The sequence below is a fragment of the Harpia harpyja genome, chromosome Z (assembly GCF_026419915.1).
Source record: "Harpia harpyja isolate bHarHar1 chromosome Z, bHarHar1 primary haplotype, whole genome shotgun sequence".
In the NCBI taxonomy this organism is placed as follows: Eukaryota; Metazoa; Chordata; class Aves; order Accipitriformes; family Accipitridae; genus Harpia; species Harpia harpyja.
Window position 1 is genome coordinate 100,032,053 of NC_068969.1, and position 11,494 is coordinate 100,043,546.

The following is an 11,494-nucleotide window of genomic DNA, read 5'->3' on the forward strand; positions in this document are numbered from 1 at the left end:
CGAATTTCATCTGCAAGGCAACTTTATATTGTGATTTTGATTTTTGAAGTTTTTCAATCTCTACTCAAATGTTAATGTGGCATAGAAATTAGAGTAATTACATCCGGAGTATAATTTATATGGAAAATGAACTGACGGTTAATGGATAGGTGCCAGACTGTCAGATAAACTGTACAGCTTCCGGGAGTAAAAAAGAGTTTTTCCTAGGTCTATGCAAAGTGGAAACAGGAATTTATTGCTAGCATAGCTAATCTATGTACCCATCCAGCAAAAACTAAGAAGGAAATGCAACATCACAAATGGTGCTAGAGGTGAACTGCTCCCACATCCCCAGCAGTTATTTTCTTGAAGAAAAAAATGTTTTGGAATCACATAGCAACAAGGGAGGAGAAAATTATTACCTACAGTGGCATATCAATACAATCCACAAGAACAATGAACTTGATCTCAGTTGGAACCAAAACTGTAGCCCTTACAAAAGGCCTACTAATCCTAATTCTTTAAAGGTCATCCTATGGGTTGTGTCATTCACTTTAACTCATTCAGGTTTTCCCAAAATCAATCTTCCTTAGTGCTGTCTTTCAGGTATGTAAAACTTCCTATCCAGAGTGTTCTGCCACACTAATGCAATAATAAAATATGATCTACACATTCAGTGTTTTACAAGATACAGATATGGGCAAGCTTCTTTAGAAATTCATGGTGTTCCAAAAACTGAACCTGGTGCTCTTGCTGAAATACTGCCATAGAGTCGTAGAATCATAGAATCGTTTAGGTTGGAAAAGAGCTTTAAGATCATCGAGTCCAACCGCTAACATAACACTGCCAAGTCCACCACTAAACCATGTCCCATTTATATGTGCAACTGATATATTGGTGATCAGTTTTGATTATTACAGTTACAAACTTCAGCCTTAAACTTTTATCATTGCGCTTTTTAGTCAATGTCTTGACAGCAGAAAGTACATTGTATTTGAACCCTTGTCCATGTTCTTTTGAGAGCTGCATTGTTCTGTGGGAAAGATCTGATGCTAGGAGAACACAAATTGTGATTTTCACAGCCAAATTAATTACATTTGTATTAAATATGGACTGTAAGAACAAATGAATGTTTTTAACTCAGACTCAGTCATTTTTCATTAGTGCAGTGATTGACATTTGTTTCAGAATGTTCTAGGGAACAGTTGTCTAAAGACATTAAATAGTTAAAGTAAAATTTGCGTTAAGAGTTGAATTACAGGTTCATTGTAGCCTAATACATAATTATTAATTGGAATTGAAGACATTCTTTTGTTTGGAAAGGAAAGATAGAAGTATTTGACACTTTGAAAGTGTCAGCATGAAGGCAATGCACCATGTCAACCACAGATGGGAATATTAGTGAATAATATGCCGACACTGCTTTCTTTTTATGCTAATAGAGAACCTTGTTTGTTCAAGCTGTTTGAAAATAGTCTGTGCCCTTTGTGTTTTACTGCACGCTCCTGTGCTATTGTTTGTATTTCATAGTCTGTTTAAATGAATTGAAGGAGAGCATAATTGTTGAGGGCACCTGGGGTACTTGATGCCACTAAGACTCATTTTAAATATGTTCTTTTCATGAAGTCTATTGTTTATTTATTTGTTAAAAAACAAAACAAAACAAAACAACTTTGATTTATTTAGAAGAACACAAATGTTTGATGGGAACACATTTTGACATTCTGTGTTCTTCCTGTCCGGTCCAAGTAAATGAGATTTCGTATATTATGTCTTACTATGTTTGAGAGTTTGTTCCAAACAAATAGGCAATAGATGTCATGAACTTAAATGCAGAACACATACAATTAAAAAGCACATTAGTCTTGTCACCACAGTAAAAATGATGCTGTTGATATGTATAACAAAGCAATATAGATGATGTATCAGTGACTGTAATACAACTCCAATCAGTCAAGAAACATTGCTGGAAATGCATTACATGGGTATTCATCACATGCTACTTTTTCTGTCAGAAGGCTGTAGTTCATCTTTTGAATGAGACCATTCAACTGGAGCTGAGAACATGAAGCTTTCCCTGCTTCCTGAGCAGGCAGGCTCCACGGTGGCACTCCCTGATCAGTTTCTAAGTGCTGGGAGATTTGGCATACCTTTTCTGATCCATCCTTTATTATCTTATCTAACTAAAAGACTCTATTATGGTTATTAAGAGCCTTCCAAAAAGGTGTTCAACCAGAAGTTGTGGACTGACAAGGTTTGCAGAATAAAATGTATAGTTTTCAGTGATTCTTTCCATTCCCCTTACTTGACAAGAATAATAGAAGATGAAAGAAGGGGAAAAAATAATTATATTTATTGCAGTAATATCCATGAATTCCATGGTCCCATTGTCCTGTGATGAAGTCTAACATTGTCTCTTTTGGTTTCTTCCCATCGTTCTTTTTGAAGTAACCTAAAAACAGTGTTATAGATTAATAATGATGAACACAGTACTTCCTCCATTTTTTCTTAACACTTTTCAGAATGGTTGGGATCCATAGTCAACATTTGTTTTGTTTTGGGCATGTGATGTTTTCTAAACTCAAGTACTCAATGAGATTTCCTGAGTGTAGCAGAAGACACCTCCTTATGTCTCTAGTATTATTTGCAGCAATTTTAAGTGAAGAAAGCTGCAAATCAAGAGGTGCTCATTAGTCACCCAGATTTTCCAGCTAGTTAAGTTATCTCTAAATTCAGCTATGTATTGTAAAACTTTATTCTGTGTGAGATCTAAAGAATATTTTAGGAAGTGGAGCAGGCATTCACTGCATTTAACTGCTCTCTCTGGGCAAAATGTCTTTCTCACTCTTGTAACTAAAATGCAGTGGGTTCAATAAAAGGAGAAGGGGTCAGGGTGAGCTAGGGGATAGAAGAGGAAAGGACTGACTTCTCTTTGACCTGGCTGGCTCTTTACAGTAAACTGTCATTACTTCATGGGCATCAAGTTTTGTAAGGGACATTAGGTCAAGACTCTTTCCATATCCATTAGTTGCTATAAATTCTCCCCAAAGCTGTTGGAGTTTAAGTACATTTTGTGCTAGTACTGGCCCCACATTAATTTACTTTGATTTATCCACTATTATTTAAGCATCTTAGCCCCTAAGCCTTCAGGGTTAGGTGGCATGTGGAAATTCTTCACCAAGAAGTATGAGACGAAAAACCATCAAGGCTCTTTACATTCTAGATCAATAAAAAAATTATTTTGTTAAAGACATACAAAAAAAGAAGGAACTATGCTAGCACTTTATAGATCTGATACAAAGCCTGCTGAATTCTTTATTTTTGTTAATGAAGAATATTTGTTTTTCCACACTTGAGAATGATAATTTGATTGAGATTGAGAATGATTGTGATAGACACACAAGCAGAGTAGGAGACAGTTTCCTAGCTAGTACTTAAATATGAACAAATATGAACTTACTGCTCTTGACTGCTAGAACTGGGTAGGGAAACTATCTCTCACCCTGGCTGAGCCCAAGAATTGTTGATATCTCTAAGATATTTCTTATTCCCCAGCTTGATTTCCCCAGAAAATGGAGCCAACTCAAGCACTTCTTTTTGCAATGGACTTTTTAATTTTTTGTATTTTGAAATAAATAAATAAATATTCTTCCCCATGTGTTTTGCTGTTACTAGCCTTGGACATTGGCTTTGGCATTTATCCAGTAACCCTCTTCCTGTGGATTCAAGAATCAGCAGTTGGAAGTTTGGGACTGTTTCTTGAGACTCTGCATATGGCTTTGGTCTCCTCTGTTCCAGAATGATGAATTCCTGCTGGAGGCACTTGCAGAGAAAGGCTACTAGACTAATCAAATAGAGTAAGCAGAGGTTAAAAGGGTTCTGGGTTTTAGCCCAATGAGAAAAAAAGTCTAAAATCATGTTTACTCTCCCAAAATCCCTAGGACATAAACCCCAAAGAAACAGAAGGCATTTTCATGCTTGAAGCATTTTTTCCTAGAACAGCTCTTATATTCAAATATCATTATATCATGTATTAAGTTAGTTGAGTAAATCTGGTGAATGATTAAAGGAATTGGTCCTTTATGTCAGCTGGATATTTTTAAAAAATCAATAGAATCACTTGGGTTAATTGAGTCAGCAAGCTGTGTTTGACAGCTGATGAATCCTTTCTTACAACTTGAAGAATTTTTTTTAAAAAGGCTTGACAAAATCAGAGTCCAGACTGAGAAAACCTATAAGCAGGGGTCTTAAAGGACATTAGTTACTTTTTCGGAGTAGCAAAAATGGAATCAAACACCTTCAGAATTGTCCCTGCAACAGAAAAATTACTGCTGAGTACTGAATTAATACTTATTAGCACTGAGTCACTTCTTAGCTTTTAACTTTCACATGGTTCACTAACTTCTTTGTTTTCTGTGTGTGTTGAATCTTTCTCTCCCCAGAGATTTGCCTTTTGACCAAGGGCCGTCGAACTGCCAGTGTACGAGCAGACACGTACTGTCGCCTGTATTCCCTCTCAGTGGACAATTTCAACGAGGTTCTGGAAGAGTACCCCATGATGAGAAGGGCCTTTGAAACGGTGGCAATTGATAGACTTGACAGGATAGGTATAATTTTTTTTCCCATATTAGGAATTTTTAAAGTCTTTCTACCTTTTCTTTTCCTTGAGTTGCAGGACAAAATGCCTCGAATAAACCCTTCTTAAAAGTTTTGTGTCTGTTACACTGCAGTAAATGTTCTGTTGATCTATGAATAAGACGTGTCCAGACAAGAAATTCTGCAATCTGACTTTTAAATAATAAAAACCTTTGAGTTTTAGAAAGCTCTCATACTCCTCTGAGGATTATTTTATATACTTTAATTATCATTAGTATTATTTATTAATCCTGTATATTTCTTCTGCTGCCCTCAGCATTTGATAGGGCTTTTGCTGTTTCATGAGCAGTCGATGACGTTTTCCTACATAAGTTGTTTACAGATGACATCTATAATGCTGGGAAGAGCTGAAGCCTCTCAGCACTCATAAAACCCGTGTTTGTTGAAGTGAATTAATCCTTTGCAACAGGGCTCTCATTTTCCTCGCAACATGGGCACTGCTAGCATTGATGGCTGCATACTGGCATTACTCAGATCTGCTTGCAATCAGAAAAGCAGGCCAACAATATCCAAGTGAAAGGCAGAAGGATATGGCAGATTATCAAAACAGGGTGTGCGAAGTCTGCTGTTCTGCATCCAGACATTTGGACCTCTCAAATAGGACATACTAGATAAAATACATGGTCTTTGGTTGGGAGAATTGCACTCTGATCATCATTATTGACACTGGTTTTAAAATGCAGCTGTGCATAAAAAAATCATTTATCCTGTTTGGTGGTGTTTCCTCAACTTCACAAGAAAACTCCAATGTAAAGGATTTCTCCACATCACTCTTTCTCAATACAGTTATGTCTGCAGTTTCTTCAAAGCGAATACAGGAAGAATTGCAGGGCAGTGTTGTTGTGCTGTCTATTCTAAGCTGAAGATGTGATTTGGAAGAAAGCATGTTTTCTTTCATATAGCAAAAGTAAAGAAATGAAATACAGGTATAGACCTGTTTTAGTATTCTGCAGATTGTGAGCACCCAGTGCGTTAATCTATATTATCAAGTCTTTTAAAACTCTTACAGTTTGTCTCTCAAGACTCTCAGGAAATGTAGTCCACCTCTAAGTAATGTGTGCTTAAATCATATTAGTAGTAAAGTGCAGTCTGCTCTTGGAGCAGCAATCCCGTCTGAAGTGCTGTGTTTTCTCAAAACCAGAAACAATTGAGTGCAATTGTGTTCCTGTGTGTCTGATAACACAGAATAGTGTCTCTGCCTTGCAGATGCTGAGAGTTCAAGCAGGCATCAGGACACAGTGTAAGCAGGTGTCACATTATCTGTGAGTTCATATTAGTTCACAAACATTTAAAAAGATGATTTCTTGCAAGCTAGTGGTCACTGGTTACTAGTGTCTAATAATTAGTTCCAGGTAGTGTGCTAAATGGCAGGTGTATTTATAACTTATGAAACAGTTTGGTGGAAATTAGGACAGTTTTGCAATGAGAGAGAAAGACGTTATACGTGCAGAGGCCAATGGCTTTTTCCACCCCGTTCTTGCGTAAATGACCGTGGTTACGTTTCCAGAGCAACTGTAGTAACAGCAGTACACTACAAGTGAAGGGGCACAGAAAGACGAGGTGCCTTAGAGCGCAGTGGTGTTGCGAAAGCCCGCCGTGCTGGTGCAGAGAGGGGGGCGACTGGCTGTGTGCGGAGGCCAGCCGTCGGGAGCGGCCTGCCAGCCTGAGCCGCTGTGGCGGTGCCCGGTGTGGGCCTCACCGCCGAGCTGCGGCCCCTGCTCAGCCCAGTGTTTGCTGAGGCTTTCACGATGCATGGCCCTCGGTGACGGGTGCTGAAACACAAAGTCAGAGCGGGGGTCTGCCCCTGCGTGTCAGGCTCGCTAACCCTTCTGCCTCTCTGTGAAGGGAAGAAGAACTCGATCCTCCTGCAGAAGTTCCAGAAGGACCTCAACACCGGGGTTTTCAACAACCAGGAGAATGAGATCCTGAAGCAGATCGTGAAGCACGACAGGGAGATGGTGCAGACCATCGCCCCGGTGAGCTTGCAGCAGGTGCCCGCTCTGAACTCCAGCACCTCGGCCTCGTCGTCGCGCGTCAGGACGCAGTCCCCTCCCGTCTACACCACCAGCAGCCTGTCCCACGGAAACCTGCACTCCCCCTCGCCCAGCACGCAGACAGCCCAGCAGGCCGCCATCCTCTCGCCCTGCTCCTACACCACTGCTGTCTGCAGCCCACCCGTACAGAGCCCTCTGGCCGGCCGAACTTTCCAGTATGCCTCGCCGACCGCCTCGCAGCTCTCCCTCATGCAGCAGCAGCCACAGGTGCCCCAGCAGCCCCCGGGGGCCGCGCAGAAGAGCGAGGTCCACAAGAGCACCCAGGCCCTCCACAACACCAACCTGACGCGGGAGGTGCGGCCCCTCTCCGCCTCGCAGCCGTCCCTGCCCCACGAGATCTCCACCCTGATCGCCAGGCCTCACCCCACCGTGGGGGAGTCCCTCGCCTCCCTCCCGCAGCCCGCCCCTGGCCCCAGCGTGCCCCCGGCCGGCCGGGCCACCGTCCCCCAGCGGGTCTCGCTTTTCCGACAGATGTCCTCGGGAGCCATCCCCCCGAACCGGGGGGCCGCGCCGCCCCCGGCCCCCCTGCCAAGGGATTCTTCTACAGTCTTAAGCACAGAGCCCGAGGGAGACAAACCGCGGTTTGCGTCAAACTTATGATCCCTGGTAACTGTGAGCAACAGACTTGTAACGAACTGAGCACCGTCCCCGGAACTGTTTTAGCCTGTTTCCTAATGTACCCCAGCAGTCTACTATGAGAAAAATTCGTTAGACAGCTTTGCCCTATGTAACGAATGTAAAAATTATATATATATATATATATATAAAAAAACATATATATATATAAAAAAAAAAAAGGAATTTAAAAAACTTGTTTGAATTCATATCTTCCTTTCCTGAAACCATTAAAGAAGTCTAAATTCAGCTGTAATATTAATTACTTTTAACATGTCGACTTTAAAATCAGTCTGACAGATTTCTCTCTTTATGAGGTTTGCTATTTTCATGGGAAAATTATCAACACAATAACAAACTTCAAACAAGTGTATTAAAAAAAAAAAAAAAAGAGAAGTTTCAATCTAACACATAGCACTGACCGAGTGATGTTCTGAAACCTTTGTTATTTCATTTATTGCATACACGTTGTTAATTTCTCGTGAAGAGTTCAGTTGTTATTTCCCATTGCATTTCATATGTTAGCACTTTCTGTTGGGAATTAGATTGGAAAATAAGTTGCAAACACCTGCAGTCAAAAGGCTGGCACTAGCACTCCTCTGGATAGGTTGTAACCTCACAACATGTCAACCCTTCTGTTGTTTCAGAAAACTGGGTGGACTTCAATCTTCACATTGCTAAAGACTTTTACAAAGACTATAAATATTGCCATTGTAAATAACTTTTTAGACCCAAACAAAAATAGCTGCTGTGTGGTGTACCATTGCAAGGTCTTTGTTTAGGAATTTAGGTTCTGCTCTTCACTTCAAAAGTTACAGTTTTAAAATTTGTTAAAGCTAAGTGCAACACAACTGTTAAATTGTAATGCAATGGCTTAAAACCTACAATGTTACTTTTACATGCAATGTTTTATGCAAAATTGTACGCTTGATCCTGCAAACCGCTTGTACTTCACCAATACCATCACTTTTCTTCTCCTTGCCCTCAATAGCATCTGAGAATATTCCATGCATGCTTTGGGAAAAAAAAAAAAAAAAAAAAAAAAAAGACGACTAAAAATAGGTTCAGTCAGCCATTGTAGGAAAAGACTTTATGGTATCTTAGAAAATAATAACCATTCGTTAATTGTGTCTACCTTAAAATTCCTATAATGCTGACTTTGAATCTCTGGTTTAAGTCTAGAAGTGAGGTTTTTCATTTAAAAGATTATTTGTAAACCACAGCTTGATTTAGGCTTTCAGGTGCTTTCTGTGTCTTCACTGTAGTTTTGTAGTTGACTGTGGTGTTAATTTACAAAAATAAATATAATATAGCATCAAGTCTGTCTGGAAATGCACGATTTGCTCTGTGTATATTGTAATTAAATGGTTAGTATATCCTAAGGCATGTAGTGTCAAACATAGCCCATAGGTATGAGGTTTATTATTTTTTATGTCTTCAAAACAGAAAGGAAATGGTGACAGAAAGCAGGGTTAAAGCATACTGTTTTGTGAATGTTTTGTTTTGTTTGCTCAAACCTTCACGTTATCTTATCCACAAAAAAAAAAAGTTCTTTCGTAATCATTAGTGCCTGATTTGTCACATTAAATAGAGACTGAAACTAAATGTGTCATAATTTAACTCATTGAAAAATCAGCATTATGGATATGATACAAGCATATATTCTGTTCCTTAAAACCCAGCTGACTCATGTTAAGGAAGTGAATGCAAAGGAGTTCTTCTTTTCCCATTAATGCTGAGTTTAATGATGCATGGAAAAATTAAATAACATCACAAACTACATAATGCAGTGAATCCAGATGTACTTGAGAGCCAAGTAAATATTCTAAAGTTAACAGAGCTTGAACCCATGCTGCCTGTTATGCCTTTTACTAAAGTGGTACATCAAATAAAAATTTTAAAAAACCTTCCAGTTTTTGCTGACTCCCACTCACCGGTAAAAATCAATGTAATTAACCCATTAACACGCTGTTGCCATTAATTTTAGTGGCCCAGAGTAGTATATGGGGAAGTGATTGTTTAAAAGTGTTTAGAACGTTATGGATACGCTGCAAGACCATTTATTTATCAGTACAATACCCCTTATATTATTTTAATACTAACAAATTCTGTCAGTTAATTAAGATCATATACTGATCTTTCAAACTGTTTAAGGTTTACATTTGATAGGAGAAATGGGGTTAGTAGCGAAATATTTTTATATATATTTTTATTTTATTTTAAGCACTATAAAGAAATATTAATTCACATGGTCTTTCAGTGAAACCATAAATAATTTTTAATGACTTTGTAATAGAGTGGACAATATCTAGGATTTGTATGTTAATTTAAAAAAATGGTACAGGGTATAAAATTATATACGTATATATATATATATGTATGTATGAATGTACATATACTTAGATTAAGAAACAAATGACTCACATTCCTGTAATATAAAGGTCCATTGCTAGTTTCAGAACTGACCTATTTTCTCTGTACATAAGTAAGCCCATAAGTATGAAATCTCATGTCTGTACAGGATGAAATGTATTAATGAAAAAGGTTGGATCTTACTGATGCTGGGAAGACTGTAGAGCTGATTCTTACAATAACTGTATGATCAGGGATGAGTTAGATTTTTTCTTTTGTCTTTGCTCAAAGCCATAAATAAATATATATAAAAGATTATTAATAAATTGAAAAAAATATATAAAAAAATAAAACCATGAATATCTTTTGGTTCCAATATCTTTATAACTGAGCAAGTTTTGCTTTACCATGAAAGAAGAACTGTTTGCTTTTCTCTTTAATTTGTTCTGAGCCCAGAATTGATATGCACTAAGTATGGGGAGGTGGGGAAAAAGCTGCCTGAGTAATAATGTGCACTGTAGGAAAAAGAGGGCTTAGAAATTCGAGGATACTACCTGATTTACTCAACCAATTCCTAAGCTATATTTCCTCTGTAGATTAGAGGAATTCATTATGCTAAAAACATTTTCCCCACATAACTCTCATTTAAGCCATTACCACTAACCTGTAATATTTCTTGAGTACAAATATTTAAACCTGAAGTTTACTTACATATAAAATTTTAAATATCCTGGGAGAGAATCCCAAGTAGTTGTTAGTGTAACTTAAGGAAACTGTATCCTATCATATCTTCAGTTTATCTTACTATGTGTGCCAATCCCAGATGACGTACCCCTGAACTTGTGTATAATAGTTGAGATTTCAAGGAGGCATTGATTTGCAAGTAGTGTTCATTTTCAGTGACTTTTCAGGTCATTGTAAATGAAAAAGCATAGTCCATTCAAACCATAAGCAGATAATTTTTTGCATTAACTTCAGTAGTATCAATATAATCCTAGATTGACAAACTCTGATTGTAAGCAAGCATGAGTAGTTGTATTTTCAAATTGCATCGTAAAGTGTACTGTGAATTATTCTCAGTGGTATTTAGTTATTCTTTTTTATTTTGCATTACTATGATATAGCTCCATTCCAGCTGTAGTCAATGAAATGATTTCCAGAAGGACCAGCATTGTACTAGAAAATTCTTGTTTAGCAGCAAAATTCAGTTGTCCTGTCTACATTTGACCACTGCACAGGGTCAAATACTTTGATACTTGGTACAGTCTTGTTATTTCATACATGTTTGTGTACAGAACCAGAAGAAACAAAGGGTTGTTTTTAAGTGATATTTCATATCACTACATGTGATATCAATATGTGCCTACACACCAATGTATATATTTTTAAATCTGTCCGTTTCTACTATCTATATTTACCTTAGCTTACTTCCTATCTTACCTTAATTTTAATTTAAAAAGCAGCAGCAGAACTGGAACCAAAGTAAATTTTATTTTAAACAGCAAACTTTCATGTCTTGGTGCATGTCATTAAGAGTTAAGCTTAATATTTCTATTTTCAAAATTTACTCACAAGCTCTCACACTGACTTCAGTATTCCTATCCATGAGTTCTTTTCTACTTTATAGGTGACATTGTTCAGGGAAGAAAAATGTTTTGTTTTAAAAATAAGATGTTTTATTTTTAAACAAAGCTGCAATTCAACTGCTCTGGGAATATACAGTGACATTAGTAATTTCTGCTGTTCCAAAGTCCTCTGTTCACACAAAAAATGTTACAAAATAGGAACAGAAAGTGTTTGTTTAGAAATCATGGGTCTGTGCTACAAGCATTATCTGG

At 37.9% G+C, this 11,494-nt stretch overlaps 1 protein-coding gene across 1 annotated transcript in view; it reads left to right on the forward strand.

The window, feature by feature from the left end:
* The window catches only part of HCN1 (hyperpolarization activated cyclic nucleotide gated potassium channel 1), a 205,467-nt gene extending 195,458 nt beyond the window's left edge, over window positions 1-10,009 (forward strand). The window contains exons 7-8 of the mRNA XM_052777989.1: window positions 4,422-4,586; window positions 6,481-10,009. Coding sequence (XP_052633949.1) covers window positions 4,422-4,586; window positions 6,481-7,289 — 974 coding nt within the window. The 3' untranslated portion in view covers window positions 7,290-10,009. The remainder of the gene's footprint in view (window positions 1-4,421; window positions 4,587-6,480) is intronic.
* The last annotated feature ends 1,485 nt before the right edge of the window (window positions 10,010-11,494 follow it).